Below are 21,936 nucleotides of genomic sequence, written 5' to 3'. Positions count from 1 at the left end.
AAGCCAAATTTCTAATTTTCATATCTGCTCTTGTGCCTGCCATCTTGTACAGCAATTTCAATCTATTGAGGCTTGATGATCGTCATGGAAGGTAAAAGGTTGGAATTATGCAAAGCTGGACATAGTGATTATTATTTAAAACATGTTCGTTCTGATGAACAACAGCATCTTATTTGTGGCCAGTTGTGAGTTCTAACCTGTTTAGCACAGTGACGGTAGCATATAAGTGAAGGATGGAATGCTCAATAAAAGACCATTGCCTCATACCGTGGAGGCAGTAGTGTAATGATAAGTTCTCACGACTCAGGCAATGTTCTGGGGACTTGGGTCAAATCTCACCAGAAAAGAGCAGAGGTGAAATTTGTATCTTAAAACAAGATAAGCTGGAATTAAAAGTCCAATGCTGTAATAATCCATCACCAATGCCTTTTAGGGAAGGAAATATGCTGCTGTCACCGGGTATGGTCTATGTGTGCTTGACTATTAAATGCCCTTAGAAATAGAAATTAATAAATAAAACGTAGTTGCCATAGGAATTGTGCTCATGGATGGATACAAATGCAGCAGGTCGATTCCCGAGTGCACCGGCATATATGTTATATTGCGACATTTTGGTCTCCACACGAGCTCTCAGTTTCATAGAAAACACCTTTCTTTGTATAAGTCAGCTCCGTCGACACAACCGAGCAATTTTGAGTGATGGAACTTGATTTCCTGTGCCACCTCCACTCCCAAATTTAAACGTGGAGCAGTAGCAAATATTTATCCAAATGGGTAAGTGATGACAAAAATGAATTATTACTTCCCCGGTCTTAACCTGATGCCATGAGAAATCGAAGAAACCTTGGTCGAATGGAGGGTAATCACACCAATTGTTTTTCAACTACACATTGCTCTGGTTCCACACCTCGTGGACATTCATTCTGAGAGAGTCACGGCATGTCTTGCTGATGGCTTTGAGTGGGACATTTTCTGCAAAAGATACAACTTCGTAAGAGTCTGTCACAATGCATCCTAAATGGTCTGTTTGACAAAACCAACTTTGGACAACGGAGGACGGACTTTGCAGAGTTATTAGTGCAGGATTTGTTCTTGGCGTTCCCAGAACGCTATGGTCCAGGATATTTCGTTCCATTTAGACATTAGAGCAGTTGCCACGGAGTAGTGCGCTCGCCCATTTCAAGTGGATGTTAAAGTGATCAACAAAGCTATTTGTCTAGATTAATGTGTGGGACAGAGCAAGTAATGCAGCAGGTTCCATTCACTGAAGGGCATCAGTGCACTGGATGAGTGCCAAATAGGATTGTTTCATGACTAACATTATTGATATTTATATAAATCTAAGTTAGACTAGGGGTCATATTGGGATTTGATCCCTTTGCATTAATAGTTTCATGGCGTTCCAGATACATCAACGCGTCTCTGATCAATTTAGACTTGTGAAGTGTAATGGGAAAGATAACGTTGATGTGTTTATTCAATATGTCTACCAAAAGTAAGAGTAGTAGAACAGCAAATTTGCAGGTGACACAAGATATTGCACGAGATTCAAATAATGGTGAGATTTACAGTCGCTGACTTGCCAGCGACGATTGGTATAATATTGGAACAAAAGGTAAATATGGGTAGGAGTTTACTTGACCAGTATAATCTCGATTAATCTTGGAGAAAGTTAGTTCAGTATTTACTGGTATTTTGCCGGCAATACGGACAACTGCACAGGTTTGCCGTGTGCACAAAAAAGAGGTTGTTGGATCAGTTTGTTACCGCCCTAGCAGTTTACTATTGATCATCACAAACGTGGTAGAAAGCGTCATCCACTCTGCAATCAAGGGACAATTGTGTAGCAATAGCTGAAGCACTGAAACCCCGTTTGCTTTTTGAAAGAGTCACTCACCTCTTTAACTTATTGCAGCCTTGTTGCCAACATCATCTGATCATCAGATTAATTTCAGATGTGATGTGAGATTGAGTGCATTTGTCATAAAGCAGAATTTGCTGGGAAAGTGGATTCATATTAAAACTGAAATCGACGGGAATCAGTGGGAATACCCTCCATTGATTTGTCATAACTAGCAAAAATAGAAGATGGTTGTGCTTGCTGGAAGTCGTACATTGCATCCACAGGATATTATTGCAGGAGTTCACCAGGAAAACGTTTTCCAAACAACCATCATTAACTATTTCATCAAAAGAAGTAATTCCATGGAAAGGTCATAGCTGGGCCATTCACCTATGAATACACAATATTCTGCACAATTTCCACCTTCACAAGTACTGAAACGGCACATGCCACAATTCATCAAGCCCTCAACAATTGCAAGGCTTCGGCTGAGGAAAAACAAGTGATATTTGCGCCAGCATACGTGGCAGACAATGATCTTCTCTGATAAAAGCGATTCTAACTAATATCTTTTCGTTTCCGATGAATTGCCGAGTTTACTGGAGCTCTAAGAACAATCAAGATGTTTGACAGCATCCAGGGCAAAACATTCCAACTGACTGGCACCCCATCCACAAACGTTAATTCCCTCCGCACCAACACACAATAACAGCAGTGTGTGCCATCTACAAGATGCAGTGGAATATTCACCAATTATTCTTCGGCAGCTGCTTCTAAACCCAAGGCCAATATAATTTGGTAAAAGATGGTCATCGGGTAAATGAAAGCAACTCCAACTGGCTGTCCACTCCGAAGCCAACCACCATCATGACTTGAATCTATGTTGCCGTTCCATCATTGCCGCTTGTTCAACATCTTGCAACTCACATCCCAACAGTACTATAGATGTTTCTGAACCGCCGAAAATTCATGAGTTCATGAAGGCAGCGTTCTGCCAGTTTGCCAAGTGCAATTAGGGCTGGTCAATAAATGTTGGCCCAGCCAGTGATTCCCGCAATACATCAGTTAATGTGTTAAATCATTAGTGATGATTTGGCAAACTGAAGGAATTCAACGGCGTATTATTGATCAAACTCTCACTTTAGAGAAGACTTTGCATTTAAAATTTATACTTAAAAAATGGTAGAACGTCAAAATCTATCTCGATGAAACAATTTAGCTTGGGACTGAAACAACCCCACCAGCATGAGAGGGGCGAAAACCTGGTTGAAATTGAAACAATTATCAATTGCTGACTGAAGCAGGACATGTTTCAATTCAAAGAAGTGATCTTTCTAGAAGGAATCAGGACTAGAGTGCAAATAATAAATTGTTGGATGATATCAGAGATGGATAACATGTTCAAATAGGGAAAGCAAACGCATCATGCCACTGAGGTGATTGATTCATGCGATGTCCAGAACAAATAGAAAACTTGAAAGAGGAAGTGAAGAGGGGAATACGACGTTCAAGGAAATTATCTAAGTAGAATGGGATTTGATATTGGAATGAAATCAATAATCTGAAATCCGAATGCAAATTGAAAATCAATGCCAATATTCCGCTTAACGTTGGTTAGTGATGATATATTCTGCCATATCAAAGGCATGGATCAATTGCCGAATGTCTATTAGGAATCACCTAATGATCTTAATTGACAAAGAGGATGCTGTACGACTGTTGTCCGGCAAGAAGGCAATAAAGAAAATTAATTGGTACGATGATCTGAACAGCATGCATATTTCTCTTGTGTGCATAACTCATAAGGACAGTTGGATTCCGATGCTGATAAAGGACGTGGACGTGAAAAAAGAAACGAGAGGACGTGCCATGAATCTCAAAACTTCCCTAGATAATGAGCATGAGCTAGATTATCGGACAGGGCAATCCTGGCACTCTTACTCGAGAATGGTATAAGAATCATTGTAAAAACATCTGGCCATTTTAGTCGAAAAAGTTTCAGTTCCAGGGGCAGTCGTAATATACAGGGACCGGGGTGAGCTGGCACCTTAAGCAATCGGCCTGTGTGCATAATTTAGAGCACAATGCGCAGAATTAGACGTAATACCGTGATTGGTCCATATTTGCTAATTAGTTCAGAGTGTGAATAAAGCTGACAACAGAGTTAACATCTTCAGTCAGCCTCGAAGTGTGGCTTCTTTCTATGCACTGAAATTTAGATATATGAATAAACAGGTTCCTGTTCTTTGCATACCAATACACAACATGAACACACATTTAAAGTTAATTTGTTAGTCACAAGTAATGCTTGCATTAACACTGCAATGAGGTTACGGTAAAATTCCCCGAGTCGCCACACCCTGGCGCCTAAATGCTTCCTAATTACGGCAGGGGTTCGGTCTCACCAACCTTTCTAGCAATCGGTTCCAGATTCCCAACACCCTCTCTGTGATAATGGTTTTACACAATTCCCCTCTAAATTTTCTGAACCTTAATATATACATATGCCCCTTGGTAATTGACCCGTCTAAGGTGAAATATTTCTTCCTGTCTACCCTATCCCTGTCCCCCATCATTTTGTCGAACAGAGTCAAATCTCCCTTCAGTCTTCTCTTCTAATGAATACTAAAACAGTCCAAGGACGCTTTCTTCATAGTTGAAATGGTCCAGCACAGACAACATCCTTGGTTTAATGATGAATCTCCTCTGTGTAACCTACTTAGGACAATCACATCCTTCCTATAGTGTGGCAACCAGAATTGAACGCAATTCTCCAGCTGTGGCCTCGGAGTATTTGCTGCAGTTACATCATAAGCCCCCTGTTCTTATAGTCTCTGCCTCCAGTCATGACTCTCACCAACTTTTCCAGATGCACCATAGAAAAGATTATTTCCGTTTGTCTCACAGTGTGGTATGGTTCCTGCTCTGCCCAAAACCGCAAGGAAGTACAAAAGATCGTGAATGTAGCCCAATCCATCACGCAAACCAGCCTCCCATCCATTGACTGTGTCTACACTTCCCGCTGCCTCGGCAAAGCAGCCAGCATAATTACAGACCCCACGCACCCCGGGCATTTTCTCATCCACCTTCTTCCTTCTGAAAAAGATACAAAAGTCTGAGGCCACGTACTAACCGACTCAAGAACAGCTTCTTCCGTGCAGCTGTCACACTTTTGATTGGACTTACCTTGGATTAAGTTGATCTTTCTCTACACCTTAGCTATGACTATAACACTACATTCTGCACTCTCTCGTTTCCTTCTCCATGAATGGTATATTTTGTATGTATAGCGTGCAAGAAACAATACTTTTCACCGTATGTTAATACATGTGACAATAATAAATCAAATCAAATCAAATCAAATCAAAATGAAGGCAAGTGTCCTATTTGCTTTGTTAACATATTGGCCTATCTGCCCTGCTGCCGTCAGCGATCTGTGGGCATACACACCAACGTAATTCTGGTCCTGTTTTCTTGTACCTTTCTTGTCTTGTACCTTTCAATACGCATTCCCTTCCCTTGTCCCCTTTCCCAAAAAGCGTCATTTCCAACTTTCAAAATTTAGATTATGTTTGCCACTATTCTGCCTATATGAACATCCTGTCTATATTGTCCTGTAATGTAAGACTTTCTTCCTCATTATTTGTAACACCACAAATTCTCATGACATCTGCAAAGTTACTGATCACATTTCCACATTCAAGACTAGATCACTGATGGAAACTGCAATCAGGAAGGGATCCCTCACCAGTTCCTGTGAGACAGGATTTCAACTGAGATTGCAAACTTCGACCATCATCAGTTATCCAATTTCGGTCCACTTTGCAAATTTGACCTGGATCCCACAACTTCTTACCTTTCTGATCAGTCTCCAATGGTGAAACAGCATACTACAGTCCATGAAGCCTATATTAACTGCAGCGCCCTCACCTACATACCTTGTCACCTCCTTGAAAACGTCGATCAAATTTGGCAGGCATGATCACAGCTCTTGCCCTCAGCCTCTACCCACCACCACCACATTGACAGAGCCATGACTATCCTTGATTAATCCTTGCCTCTCCAATTGGAAATTGCTCGAATCAGATTGTTTTGCTATAACATCCCTACCACTGACGTTAGCCTTGATGGCTTTGAATGACCTTGTTTTCTCCACACTTTCCTTCTTGAATAATGAAACCACACTACATGTGCGCCCGTCCTCTATCACCTCTCCTGCGGCCAGACTGGATTAGAAAATTGCCATAAGACACCCTGCAATCTCCTGCCTTTCTTAATACAGCTCCTGGCGATTCACGCTAAAATCACTGACATCACCGACCTGCGAATGCGGATGCGTTCAATTGTATAAGAGTGCACCACCCTATTTCATCCTACATTGTCAACACAGGTGCAAAATGTCCATATTTGCCTTTGCTCCAATTACACCACCACAAAGTCACTCATCGATCTTCTTCCAAGTTGCTCTGATACCGGGTACATTTGTGAGTCCCATTTTGTTCGAACATTGTGTTTGTTATGGACAATTAATGCTCGGCTCAGAAGTCTAATAACAACTCCCCACTCGGCTTCTGGTCAGGGAGACAGTTTCTGGCAATGATGTCCCTCCACGCATGTGTAACATTCCCCACTCGAGCGTTGAAGTTTCACGGTTGGACTACAGAGGCAGGAGGCGGCATTCTATCGAGTACAGCACCCACTCTCTCTCAGAAGTCAAAATAATCTGAACAGTTGTTTGGCACATATGCACAAACAAGAGTCAAAGTTTTTCTCTGTACAATTCATTGTCACATTGAGGCGACACTCGCATCCACTGGGACAAACCCCAACGGTAGGTTGTTAAGAAGGCATATGGTGTCTTGGCGTTTATTGGTAGGGGGATTGAATTTAGGAGTCGTAGCGTTATGTTGCAACTGTACACAACTCTGGTGCGGCCGCACTTGGAGTACTGTGTGCAGTTCTGGTCCCCACATTACAGGAAGGATGTGGAGGCTTTGGAGAGGGTGCAGAGGAGGTTTACCAGGATGTTGCCTGGTATGGAGGGGAGATCCTATGAGGAGAGGCTGAGGGATTTGGGATTGTTTTCGCTGGAAAGGCGGCGGCTAAGAGGGGATCTTATTGAAACATATAAGATGATTAGAGGTTTAGATAGGGTGGATAGTGATAGCCTTTTTCCTCTGATGGAGAAATCCAGCACGAGGGGGCATGGCTTTAAATTGAGGGGGGGTAGTTATAGAACCGATGTCAGGGGTAGGTTCTTTACCCAGAGGGTGGTGAGGGATTGGAATGCCCTGCCAGCATCAGTAGTAAATGCGCCTAGTTTGGGGGCGTTTAAGAGATCCGTAGATAGGTTCATGGACGAAAAGAAATTGGTTTAGGTAGGAGGGTCACAGTTTTTTTTTAACTGGTCGGTGCAACATCGTGGGCCGAAGGGCCTGTTCTGCGCTGTAATGTTCTATGTTCTATGTTCTATGTTCTATGTACTGCATCATGCCACGCGCTTGTGACTGTCCACACAACCCCTCCGGGCCTTTCACGAGTGGCAGCTCAAGCACAAGAGAGAGGATTCTTCCGATCGCGAAGTCTAGTTCCAGATCCGAGGCTGTGCATGCACGTGAGACAGACTATACCTTTTCAGCATTTCTCCACCATCCACACAGCGTCGGATCAATCCCCACCATTACTGTGACATTCCACGTCCCTAAAGCCAATCTCCATTGTCAATCTATAGTCCATCTGAATCTCTCCCGTGCATGTCTTTCGCGCAAATGACATCACACCCGACCCCCACGCTTTCGCTTTGCGAGTGGTGAACCCACATGCTGGTTCCAGATCGCAATGTCAGAAGCGCTTGGACGGGTTTCATTGCTGGTCAAGGCAGTAGACCTTCCCCGACAGATGCAACACCGCAGGTCTGCCCCCAGAGCTCCCTGGTAAGGTTCAAATATTATTTAACTGAACCGGCATGGCAGCTTATTTTGGATCGCTTTATGTCTGGTCTCTTCTCTCAGTCCAGTACGCCAAGAGAGACACAATGTTCCCGTCAACATATCACGAGTGTGCACTGAAGTGCACGAGCCCCTCCACCAACAACAAAGTTACAATCCTTGGAGGGGGCCATATTGATGAAGAAGTCAAAAGTTGGGCCTGTTTCCCTTCAGCCAAGAATTATAAGAAGGGATTTGATGTATAGATTCAAAATCAGGAGGGCGCCGAACGCAATAGCGATGGGGATAACATCCACTCGTTAAACGATCGAGAACGAAAGGGTGCATGTTTAAAATGATTTGCAAAGGAACCAAATAACAGATGAGAAAATTGACTCATTTTCAGTGGTTTGTCTCTTGGATACACTGCCCGCAAATGTGTTGGAGGCAGGGTCAGTTGAAGCATTTAAGAGGGCATCAGATGATTACTTGTGCGATACCATAATGCCAGAAAATGAGGAACGAATGTCGACCGTTCGTCTTATCTAACCTACTCCGCCATTCAGAAATGTCATTGTTAATTGGACATTCCTCAATCAAACTTCCTGCACTTACTCCGTAATCCTTGATTCCTTTACTGAACAAATATATTTCTAGTTCAGCCTTAAATATGGACAAACACTCTGCTCCCACAGCTCTACATAGCAAAGAATTCTGAACACTTACAGTCGTTTGAGAGAAAAAATACTTCCTCATCTCATTCTTAAAATTATCTCCTTTCTTCTAGGACTATGCCTTTTGGTCCGATACACTCCAAAGAATGCAAACATTCTCTCCACATTTTTTCCGTCAAACCCCTGAAAAATGAAATATTTTTCAATGCGATGACTTCTCATTTCTTTGGATTCCAGTCAGTACAATCCCAAACTCTTTATTCTTTCCTCATGATGCAATTGCTCCATACCGAGGAATATCCTTGTGAAATTCTGAAACGGTCTCTAATAAAAGAGTACATTTCTTAAATTTGATTTGATTTGATTTATTATTGTCACATGTATTAGTATACAGTGCAAAATATTGTTTATTGCGCACCATCCAGCGAAAGCATTCCATTCATAGAGAAGGAAAGGAGATCGTGCAGGATGTAATGTTACAATCAGAGTTAGCGTGCAGAGAAACGTCAACTCAATGCGACATAGGCCCATTCAAACAGTGGCACGAAATTTTTTACGGTACTCTCCATGTAGCCTCACCAGTATCGTGTACAGTACCTTGGTTTTCCCACTCTTATACACCAATCCCCTTGGAATAAGGGTCAATATTCCATTAGCCCTCCTGATTACTTGCTGCCCCTGATGACTAGTTTTCTGTGTTTCTCGCACAATGCCCCAAAGTCTCCCTGTGTTGCACAGATGCAGCTTTCTGCAGTTTCTCTACATTTAAAAAAATGACCTGCTCTTTTATTCTCCCTTCTACAATTAACAACTTCAAACTTCGCCACATTATATTTCATTTGCCAACCTTTTACCTGCCAACTTATATTATGAATATCCATTTTTAATCCGTTTGTACCACTCACAGCTTGACTTTCCTCTCATTTTTATATGATCCGCAAATTTGGCTTCAGTACATTTGCTTCCGTTTGCCAAGTCTTTAATATATATTGTAAAAAATTGCAGTCCATATACAGATGCTTGTGCAGCCGCAGTGGTTACAGTTCATCGACCTGAAAAAGGTCCACTTATCACGCGCATATTTTCCTCCCCATGTGTCAATTTTCCATCCATGTTTTTGTATTACTTTCCACATTATAGCATCTTATTATATGACTGAACCATTGTGATGCACCTTGTCGAATGCGTCTGGAAGTCAAAATACAACACATCTACTTGTTCCCCTCTATCCTCACTCTTTGAAACTTCTCAAAAAAACCTCGAACAAATTCGTCAGACATGATTTCCCTTCCATGAAGTCATGCTGGTTTTGTTGATTGGATTATGACTTTCCAGTTGTTCTGCTATTACTTCCCCAACAACTGATTTCGACATTTCCAAGCAAATGGATGTTCACATAATCGACCTCCGGTTAGCAGTTTTTGCCCCCCTCCATTTTTGATAGGGGTGTCGAAAACAAACTCAATGAATTTTGTAAAATTACGACGAATGCAACCATTATCACTGGCATTACTTCTTGCAGGGTTTCAGGATGTAAGTCATGAGGGCCACTTTACTTAGCTGCCTTTTGCCCCACCGGTTTGTCTAATGCCTCTTATATCATGACGGTTATGTAACTCAGTTCCTCCCCATATAATTTAGTATTTTAGACCGTAAAGAATGATGCAAAACGTCTATTTAACCTCTCTGCCATTTACTTGTTTCCCCATGGCCATCTCCCACAGATCGATTCTCTAATGGGGTGTGTTCCCTGTGTTCCTTTGGATATATGAGATAAGGTGTTATGTTCAGTTTTTTTTAATTTTCCTTGGTAGTTTGCCCTCATAATTTATGTTCTCTCCCTTCAATATCTTTTCAGTCCTGCTTCACTGGATTCTGAATTCATCCCAGTCTTTGGGAATATCACTGACCTATTCCTACATAAGTATTTTTTCTTCAAATTCATACTCTACTTCTTTATTCAGTTATGGTTCGTTTCTACCTCTCCTACAATCCTTTCTTTCTTTGGCATATTTTTTAGTAGAGAGTCGCGAATTGCCTCCTAAAATATCTGCCACTGGTTGCTTACTGTCTTTCATGCTATCCACTCAGTCCTCTTTAGCTAACTCTAACCACATTTCATTGTAATTCTCTTTAATTAAATTGAACACAATTATTTCTAACGCAATTTTCTCAATTGCAGCTTTGTATTAAATAGTACCATGTCACGATCACTAATTCCAAGATGATCCTTTACTTTGAAGCCATATATTAAACCTGTCTCAGAAACCATTACAAGTTCCAATCTAGTCTGTTCTTTTGTTGGCTCCATTAAATCTTGCTCTATCCGGCTATCCTGAATGCACTTGTTCAATTCGTTACCTTCGCTACCCTTTCTAACGTGATTGCCTCAAGCATAATGAATATTAATGTCAACGATATGTATCAGTCAGTTATTTGTTCATGCCCGTATTATTTGCTGATTTATCCACTTTAGCATATTATGGCTACTGTTTGGGGGTTAATTATGATTCTTTTATCCCTTACTGTTCATCATCACAACAAAATTGATTCCACGTCATGCGAGTTTATTTCATCTGGCATAATTGACCTAAGTTCGTCTGTCACCATCAGTGCTGTCCAACACGTTTTTCATTCATTCCTGAGCTTCCAGATGCTCAAATGTACCTCGATATTAAGTTTCCACTTTTTATCTTCTTTAAGCCATGTCTCCGTAGTGTCGATGAGATTGTATCATTTACCTCAATTTGCTATGCCAGTTCTTTGACCTTATTCCAAATGTTTCATGCAGTAAGATGCAGTGCCTTTATTCATTCGTTTTCACAATTTGTATTCATCTCAACTTTCCTTTGCACTGTGACACTATTCACATTTCTCTCTTGATCACCCTATCTACCGTGTTTGCGTTTTTTGTTCTCACATTCATCACTGTCATTGTTTCTCTGTCCCGTGTCAGCTTGCATAGTTTAGAATCCCTCTGCCAATCTATGTTTAAACTTCCCCAGACACTCTGGTAAATACTCGGATTCGGACATCAATCCCGATATTGAGAAGTATTCAGGATTGAGGGGAAAAGGCAGTGGAATGGCATTGAATCATAATGCTCCTTTGGAAGAGATGGAGCCGACATCAAATGGGCCCAATGGTCTCCATCTGTACCTTAACAATTCTGTGACTCAGTTTAACTTTGAAATGGTGATGATTAACATATTCTGCTATTTTAATTCTGGTGGCTATTAACGCCTATTATGGAAGAATGCTTTGCGGCTGGAAACAACTATAGTTGCTCAATTTTCGACGTATTCCATGGGATTTTTGACCCCGCATCCAACCACATATACACTATAACCGACTACAACCTCGACATGGTTTTAACTTATCTTCTCCCTATCACGCCCTATATTTTTTCAACCAGAAACGAAAGATCATATACCATGTGTGGTGAACCATAGATGGTTATCACTATGGGAACTTGTACATATGTTACTCTTGTTACTGTTGGGGTTAGGGTAGGGATGTTCCACCTGTTGGTATTGTTCTGTGGTACACTCCAGTTGGCTCCGCCTACCTACAGGAGTATAAAGGTCACTGCACTGCCTAGTGACCCTTTAGTCTGGCATTGTATTGTTAAGCCGTATGCTCCATTCTTGTTACAAATAAAAGCCTTTATTTTCCGGGTACGATCCAGCCTCCCGAGTGAATTAATCGCGCATCACCATGCACAATTAAGTTTTGAAGAACTACTATTGGGTTGAAATATCAACTCTGATTCGGGATCCATTGATCATTCTAATCTCGTCCTTCAACGAGTGCTTGTTTTTCATGTTGCTACGTCTGGTGTCTGTACAAATAGAACACATCACACTACACATTCTGATTGTACTTCAATTGTGACAAAACAATCCAGCTTGGACCAATAAACAATAAATTGCTTTTGTCCGTGATTTTTTAACGGAAAAATAACAGTAAAAAGTTTTAAATTTTATTTATTCGTCACAAGTAAGGCTTACACTAACACTGCAATGAAGTTACTGTAGAATTCCCTTAGTCGCCACAGTCCAGCCGCTGTTCGGGTCAATGCATCTACCAAGCACATCTTTCAGAATGTAGGAGGAAATCGTAGACACGGGGAGAACGTGCAAACTCCACACAGACAGTGGCCTAAGCCGGGAATTGAACCCGGGCCCCTGGCGCTGTGAGGCAGCAGTGCCACCCACTATTGCACCGTGCCGCCCCAGTATTGATCTGATTATGTTTAATGAGCTCTTCTTGAGAATTAATGGCAGCATCATTTGTGAAATAACTTTGCATGAGTTGTGGAGCTAAGCTGAAGAATTACCTCTGATTTTCTCAAAAATGCCCTCCCTCCAGGGTCGATGCACAGTAACGCTTGTTTGCGCTATCAACAAACAGCACTGCAGAAACTCACCAAGGCTCCTTAGATATCACCTTCCAAACCCAGGACAACTACTTTCTCGAAGGACAGAGCAGGCAATATTTGAAAACAGCACTACTTGTCACTTCCCTTCCCATTGACTCACCATCCTGACTTGAAAATACATCGTTGTTCCTCCAGCTTCGCTGTGTGGACATTTCGGAGATCCACCGAGACTTACTGTTCGTGGGTATACCAAAATTTCATAGTCTTGAGCGGTTCAAGAAGACAGTTCCTCAGCATCTTCCCAAACGCAGTTCGTGATGGGCAATGAATGGTGGCCAGACCACAGGTGTAAATTACTAAAAATAATAAATCGAAAGGTGGCAAACCCGTTAAAGCCGAAGTGATTCGTGTCTCAGTTTGTTCAGCCTCTGAAAGCAGAAGGGCATGCAAACATATGAATGGAGCTATTGTCGAAATCCTAGCATTGATAGGAAAGCAGCAAGGTGCAGTGGACTGAAGAACATAGTGAGGCATTATCGGGAGCAGAAGTAAAAAATGCCCACAAAACAATGCATGAAAAATCTGGAGTTGTATAAAACATACAAGCATATCTTCTAAAATCTCAATAAGTAAATCAATTATGATTTTGCTTTCTTCCTGAATTTTGAACATGGTTGGTGTATCCTCAAGGCTTAACTGTTCATGTTTCGTTAAATGAGAAGAAGGGAGCGAGAGAGTTTGAGCGCAAGAGAAGGAGAGGGAGAGAGAGAGAGAGAGAAATTGAAAGAGAAAGAGAGAGAGAATCTGTTCGGTTCAAATTTCTGCATTATTATTCTAATCACGAAAATAATATCTTTGATCTTCAGAAAATCCGTGAACTTCTTGGACGTAATCGAAGAAAAGAGGTTTGCCAGTTTATTTTCAATACGCTGTTGGAAAAGGGACCTCGGGAACAAAGAAAAATCTGGAGAATATTTCTTGAATGGCAGATCAGCAAACCACAACTGAATGCTGCATTGCGCGAAATATATGACGTAGGAGAAGAGAAAAGCGGTATGTGATAACCAAAAAGTAGCAACAGGAATACATAAAATGCATTGAAGTACGTGCCACTGAATATTCGATGTCCAGTCCGAGTCTATTCCTCCACAATACCCAATATCTCTCCCATCACCGATGACACTTTCCCATGCAGTCGCAGGAGCTGTAACATTGTCCCTTTACCTCTTCCATGCTTACCATCCAAGGTCCAAATCACTCATTCCAAGTTAAACAGCGTTACACTTGCCCCTCTTTCAGTTTGGTCTATTGCATTTGCTGCTCCCAACGTGTTCTGCTTCATATAAGAGAGGCCAAACGTGCACTGGGTGATCACTTTGCTGAGCACCTTCGGTCTGTGCGCAATCAGGACCCTGACTTTCCCGTTGCTTGCCATTTTAAAATACGATCCTATTCCCATGCCCGTATGTCTGTCTTTGGCCTGCTGCAATGTTCAACGCAAACTGCAGGAGCATGGCTCGGCACGTTGCAGCCTTCCGGTCTCAACATCGAATTCAATAACTTCAAACTATTAGCTCCACCTCATCTCGAACAGTTTGTTTTCATTTCATTTCATTTTTAACTATTTTCTACGTTTATTTATTGTCTTTCTCTACTTCCGCACCCCCCCCCACTCTTTCCCCCATCTTACCCAATTCCCTTACCTTTCCCCTCCCTTTGCTTCTCCTTTCCACTTTTTTGTAAATTGTAATTCTCTCCCACCCATCTAACCCCCCCGCCGCCCCCGCCCCACCTCCGCAGCATCTTCATCGGTCACAGCCTACCCTCTAATTTCAGTTCCTCTGCCGTTTGGCCATTCACACCTTCTACAATCTCTATGGAATCCCATTAGTAGCCTTTCTCCTTCTTTCTGTGGTGAAGGTGCATCTTTCATTCCCTCACCCTACGGTATAAAGTTTTTCCACTTTCTATGCCTTTCAGCTGTGTCAAAGAGTCATCTGGTCTCGAAGCACCAGCTCTTTTAAATCCTTCCAGGCCTGCTGAGATTTTCCAGCGTTTTCAGTTTTGTTTTCAGGCTCCAGCATCTGCAGTAATTTGCTTTTATGAATATTCGATAGGACTTGTTATAAGCAATCAAAAAAGCAATTCACTTTTAGGTCAATTTCATAAGTGGTGTTTTCACACGATTCTCCGTTATGTGATCAAATTAAGATTCCCTTCCGATATTTCAATGTGACTGGAGAGGTGGAATAATATTTTGTGCCCTTTGCATTAGAGTCGTCGAGTCATCGAGTTTTACAGCACAAACGTAAGCACTGTGGCCAATCGGGTCTGCACCTTCCATTAATCGCCTATGCATTCCGATCCTAATTTCCAGCACTTGGTCGGTAGCCTTGTTGTGATACCGTTTATAGTATTCAGCTCAGTGATTCTGAAGAGTTGTGAGATTTCCGGCCCCTACATGAATTTCAGACAACGAGTTCCAGTTTCCCATCAACCGGGAAGTGAAAAGGATCATTCCTAAAACCCCCACTAAATACCATATCGCTCATCGCAAATTGAAGCCATTTTGTTTTTGACCCAACTGCTAAAGATAACTATTTCGTCCCATCTACCCTTTGCCCGTCGCTTATAATTTTGTGCAGCTCTGTCGGGTTCCTCTTAAACCCGTTTTCTTGATCGAAGGGAAACAGCCCCAGCTTCATTAGCCTCGCCTCTTTTTGGATCTCATTATGTGTTCATCTACTTCAAAGCGAAACTATCATCATTCATATTGCGAGACGTTTTGAGTTTAAACCGATCACCCTATGCACCCAACCATGCTATGTTTTAAATGTGCAAATCTACATGTAGGACGATTAACTGTAAAATACTGTGCATGCTCGATATGAGCGTTAAACTGTATGAACGCCTCGGCCACGTGAATTATATCAATGCCTTGCTCATACAGATACACAATTTGTCGATGTACTGTCAGTAAAACTACAGTGCTTGTGAATTTCAGAAAATTCAAGAAATGCAGATTAGGAATTGAGTTATGCATGGGGAAACATTTTGTTAAACAGTAAAACCCTGCACGTAGCCGAACACATCTTGGCCCACTGCGAAATATCTTACAGATTTCACAGGAAAATGACAGTCGCAAATGTATTTGCAATTGTTTTTGATGTCACCATAGAAGAAAAACCGATAAGCTTTATAAATGGATGAAGTCTTCCGCTGTGGAAGAAAAATATCACAGCTCAATACTTAACGTTACAGGACATATTCAGCAAGGAATCAATTGATTTTCACACAAATTAAACATTAATTAAAATGGAACACCAAACGAAATACAGGTTGCTTTTGCATTGATCGGCAGGCACAATCGAGAAGTAGCTCCCAAGTCTCTACAGCGCAGCAGGAGGTCATTCAGCCCATCGATGCTGCACCGACAACAATCCCCCCTCGGCCCTATCCCCGCAAACAAATGCATTTACTCAGCAAAAAGCCCTCTAACCTACCTATCCCCGGACAAAAAGGGGCGATTTAACATGGCCAATGCACTTAATCCGCACATGCTGTCACTGAGGGGTGCATCGCAAGAACAGGTCCAGAGTTACATGTGGCTCCCCACCAGATTAACCAATTCATGCCAAACGTGTTTAACATTTTCTGTGGTCAGAAAATCAATCCCCTAACCCTAGCACATCATATGTGTTTATTACCAGCAAGGCCCACAACTATGTTGTTCTGCTCCTCAGATATGAAATATTCCCGTTCCATTGCAATCTTTGATTTAGAACAAAAACTAACTCTGACACGCAGCTTGTTTGTGAATACCACAGCAAATCATCCTCCTCTCAAAACAATAGCCCGTTTATTGCTCCACAAATATATCTATCTGTTGATTCCCTGGGCTGTTCAATTAAAACAAAACACTTGTTTATTGTGATAATTTGGAAACGAACACTGGATGTCTATGGTGTCCGCAGTGAGTAATTTTCCCGATAACAAATGTCCCTTGCGTCGGTCTCCAAGGCGAGGTGGTGTGATGGTCACCATTCTAGTCCATAACCTTTTTTCCTACAAAACCTGAGGAGAAATTTGACGTCATGACACAAAATCTGCGATGAAATTGGAAGTCATAACGATCCGATAGCCTCCATTGTCTTTAGTATTTCCACTGAAAATTAAAGCAAAAAACAAACATTATCCAGCAATATTTTTGTTGATTAGAAACTACCAATAGACAACATTGAGAAAATATAAACGAATTATCTATTGCATACAGCAGAGCTAACATTATTACTTGTTCTTTTTATCTAAAGATTGAACAGTTTCTCTTGGTGACATTGCAAGGGCTCCCCTTAACATGATTATATGAAATGCGTTTTAAAGTTCAACTGTCTGAATTCTAACATTTCAAATGTGTTCTAAAATGTCTGATTAATTTTCCTTCAAATGTCTGTTTTGGATATCGTATTCACTGCCTGCCATTTGCAGGTTCCTCTACTTAAACACCGTAAAAATCTGCGATGGATTCTTCACAGTCTGGACAATGGGATGGGTATCATGATGGCCATAAAACTGCTACAATTATTTTGTCAGGTTAACCTCGCCAGCAATAACATTGAGGGTTGCAGGCTAACCATATGGATTACTGAGATTTGGCATTTTTGGAAATAAAAAGCCTCATTGTCCCGGTGAATTCAAAATCACACTCATACCTATCAGTAACACACCTATTTCGAAAATTACAGAACAGCGCAATAAATTTGAACTCTCTTAAAGTACGGTGCAAGAGCCAAGATAGGACAATAAATTGTATGTTTACATAATAATTCATTTCCAATCATATGCTTGATATGGCAAACGAACTGGCAGCACAGATTGAAATTGACAGGTACAATGTTGTGGGCGTCCCAGAGACGTGGCTGCAGGAGGATCGGGGCAGGTAGCTAAACATCCAATGATACACCTCCTATCGAAGACAGACAGATGGGCAGGGGGGTGGGGTTGCCTTGTTAGTAAGACATGAACTGAAATCGATAGCAATAAGCATTGTAGGGTCCAAAAAAAAGAAAATAGAAGGTGTGGGTAAGGTTGAGGAACCGCAAAGATAAACATACCGCAATGGGAGTTATGTGCAGCCCCACTAGGCAGTACTCAGGATGTGGGGCATCAGATGAACCAGAAGGTAAAAAATGTGTGCAAGAAATGCATGTTTAAAGTGATCTGGGTAAATCATGCTGTTCGTGGAGCCGAAGAAAATGAATTCCTGGAATGAAAACGAGATGCATTTTTGGAGCAGCTTGTGGTGGAGCCTATTACAGAACAGGCAATGCTGGATTTGCTGATGTGTAGTGAGGCAGCCTTGATAAGGGATCTTAATGTGAACGTTCCCTTGGGTGGTAATAACCATAATCTGATGGGATTAACCTTGCAGTTTAAGAAAGAGACGTTGGAATCAGATGTAAAAGGTTACAGTTGACTGGAGGCGAGTACAGAGAAATGAGGGAGGAGCGAGCCAGATTTGACTGGGAGAGAAGCCTAGCAGGAAGACGGTGCAATAGCAATGGCGAACGTTCAAGGAGTAGTTCAGGAAACACAGCAAAATGTTATCCCATGAAGAAGAAGGGAGGATGAGGCAACCATGGCTGACGAGTGAATCCAATGATAACACAAAAGCAAAAGAGAAAGCATGCATTGTAGCGACAATTACTGGGAAATCCGGGGAATCGGAAGCCTATAAAAACCAACAGAGGACAAATAAAAAATAATTAAGGGACCTGCTTTGTGAAAGGCAAGAGTGGGCATTGGATCGCTGAAAAATGACGCTGAAGAGCTAATAATGGAGAATAAATAAATACTGGAGGATCTGAATAGGTACCTTGTATCAGTCTTCACGCTGGAAGACACCAATAACATCGCAAAACTTCAAGAGATTCAGGGGTCAGAATTGTGCATGGTGTCCATTACAAAGGCGAAGTTGCTCGGGAAGTTGAATGATCAGAAGATGGATAAATTTCCAGGAGCAGATGGACTTCACTCCAGAGTTCTGAATCCAGAGTTCTGAAGGAGATGGCTGAAGCTATAGTGGAGGCCGTAGTGGTGATCTTTCGAGAATCACTGGAGTCAGGGAGGGTCGCAAAGGACTGAATACTCATTAATGTAACACCGATGTTAGATAAAAGACAAAAAGGTTTTTAAAAAACGGGAAATTGGAGGCTGGTAAATATGACGTCGATCGTTGGTATGATTTTACAGTCCATTATTAAGGATGAGATTTCAGAATATTTGGGAGTACATGGTAAGATGGGACGAAGTCAAGCGGCAGTCATGCCTGTCAGGTCGTTTAAGATTATTTGAGGAGGTAACGAGCGGGTTAGCAGAAGGAGAGTAAATGGGTGTTACCTACTTCAATTTCGAGAAGTCCTTTGAGAAAGTGCAATACAGGAGGCTGCTGAGTAAAATAAGAGTCAATGGTGTCAACGGCAAGGTACCAGCATGGATAGAAGATTGGCTGACTGGTAGAGTGGAGATAAATGGTTCTTTTTCAGAATGGCAGCCGGTGATTAGTGCAGTTCTTCAGGGGTCAGTGTTGGGATCACAACATTTCACTCTACATGGATGATCAATGTGAATTAGCTGGGGGCATTGCGGCTAGTTTTCAAATAATAAAAAAGACAGGTAGATGGACGGGTGATATTGAAGAGGTGGAGAGGCTGCGGAAGGGCATGGATAGATTAGGAGAGTGAGCAATGAAGTGTCAGATGGAATACAGTGTTGGAAAGTATGAGGTAATCTACTTTGGTAGGAAGAATAGAGGCGTCGAATATTTTCTAAAAAAAAGGGAGAGAATTCAGAAATCGGAAGGACAAAGGATATTGCAAGTTTCAGCTCAGTATTCCCTTGTGGTTGACTTGCAGGTTGATGTGGTAGTAAGGAAAGCAAATGCAATATTAACATTCATTTTGAGTGGACTTGAATATAAATGCAGTGATGCACTGCTTAGTCTTTACAAGGCTCTGGTGAGACCACATTTAGAATATTGCGAGCATTTTGGCGTATGTAAGGAAACTCTGCAGTGCTTGGATAATGCACAGAGGAGGATAACAAGAATGATGTGAGGAATGAAAATCTTGACGTATCAGGAACATATGAGGACTCTGGGTTTGTACTCTGTGGAGTATAGAAAGATGGAGGGAGCATGGATCTCATTTAAACTTACAGAACAGTGAAATGCCTGGATAGAGTGGGCCTGTGAAGATGTGTCCATTAGTCGAAGAGACTGGAACTGGAGGGCAAAGCCTCAGAGAAAAGGGATGACCCTGTAGAGCTGGGATGAGGAGGAATTCATTCAGCCAGCGGATAGTAAATCTTTGGAATTCATTGCCAAAAAAGGCTGTGGAGGCCAGACCATTGAATGAATTTAAGACAGAGAAGATAGGATCTTGATTAGCGAAGGCACCATGGCTTAGGGGTAAAGAAAACGTAAAAATGTGGTTGAGAAATTATCAGCCATGATTGAATGGTCACACAGGCTCGATGGGCCGAATGACCTAAGTCTGCTCCCATATCATATGCAGTTAGGATCTGATGTGAGTCTTCAGCTAATTTGCTTGACTCCACACCATATATCGGAACGCCTGAACGCTCTGGATATTACAACGCCCGTGGAAACTGAAAATATTCCGGGAACAGTACTGACTGCTTGTGCTCCACAATTTTCCACGCCCCTAACCAAGCTGTTCCAGTACAACGACAATAGTGACATTTTCCCGACATTGTGGAACATTGTCCAGGTATCTAATGTACACAAGAGACAGGTGAATGCAACCTGGCAAATTATCACACAATCAGTCTACACTCGATCATCAGGAAAATGATGGAAAGAGTCATCAGCAATGCTATAAACATTTCCTCAGCAATAAACTGCACAAAGACGTACTGTTTCACTTCCCCCAGTGTCACTCAGATCCATACTTCACTGAAGATTTGCCTCAAAAATTGAGAAAAGAGCTAAATGCCAGAGGTGAGGTAAGAGTCAATGTCAATGACATCGAAACAACATTTGACATCATCTTACCGAATGGAGCCCTAGGAAAACTAGTCAATTGGTTTCGGTGGAAAAACCCTCCGCTGATGGGAGTCATACATGACACAAAGAAAGATGTTTGTGGTAAACGGAGACCAATCATTATACCTGCAGGACATCATTGCAGAAATTCCTGGTTAGTGGTCTGGACCCAAACATCTTCAGCTGCTTCATCGATGACGCTATATCAGAAGTGGAAATATTCGCTGATGATGGCACAAAGCAGAATATCATTCGTGACGCCTTAGATACTGAAGCAATCCATGTCCAAATGCAGCAAAACCTGGACAATAGCCTGGTACGGAGTGGCAAGTGATACTTAACATTCACGGTGGGCGCACATGTCCATGCAACGGCCATCTCCGAAATGTAATGATCCAACGATAACCCCTTAACATGCAGTGGCATTATAATCGATGAGTTATGTACCATCAACATCCTGCGGGTTCCATTCACAAGAAACTAAACTGATCTTGCCATATAACAGTCTGGCTTCCAGAGCAGGTCAATGTCTCGGAATCCTGCAGCGAGTAACTAACCTCTGACTCCCCAAATCCTCTCCACATTCTGCTAGGCACAATTCAGTAGTGTAATGGACTTCTGTCAACTTGCCTGGATGAGTGCAGCTTCAGCAGAACTCGAGAGGCTTGACACAATCCAGTGCAAAGCTGCCCGTTCGATTGCTACTTTTTTACAAAACAAAATCACTCGCAGGACCTCCAAACCGCCCGCGGCAGCTGTGTGTGTTAGCTACAAGGATGAGAAAATAAGGTTCAGATGGCTCGATTGAGGGTTACAAGTTAGCAAGGAATGAGCTGAAAAAGGGGCTTAGGAGAGCTAGGAGGGGACACGAGAAGTCCTTGGCGGGTCGGATCAAGGAAAACCCCAAGGCTCTTTACTCTTATGTGAGGAATAAAAGAATGACCAGGGTGAGGTTAGGGCCGGTCAAGGACAGTAGTGGGAACTTGTGTATGGAGTCAGTAGAGATAGGCGAGGTGATGAATGAATACTTTTCTTCAGTGTTCACCAAG

At 42.0% G+C, this 21,936-nt stretch overlaps 1 protein-coding gene across 1 annotated transcript in view; it reads left to right on the top strand.

Annotated features, from left to right (window-relative positions):
* Positions 1-21,936, top strand: part of LOC144505304 (NACHT, LRR and PYD domains-containing protein 3-like) — a 177,439-nt gene that overhangs the window by 135,982 nt on the left and 19,521 nt on the right. Inside the window, exon 11 of the mRNA XM_078231414.1 lies at positions 13,692-13,878. Coding sequence (XP_078087540.1) covers positions 13,692-13,878 — 187 coding nt within the window. The remainder of the gene's footprint in view (positions 1-13,691; positions 13,879-21,936) is intronic.

Source organism: Mustelus asterias, chromosome 16 (assembly GCF_964213995.1).
Source record: "Mustelus asterias chromosome 16, sMusAst1.hap1.1, whole genome shotgun sequence".
NCBI lineage: Eukaryota > Metazoa > Chordata > Chondrichthyes > Carcharhiniformes > Triakidae > Mustelus > Mustelus asterias.
The sequence above is the reverse complement of the archived record's forward strand: the minus strand, read 5'-3'. Positions and strand labels throughout refer to the sequence as shown.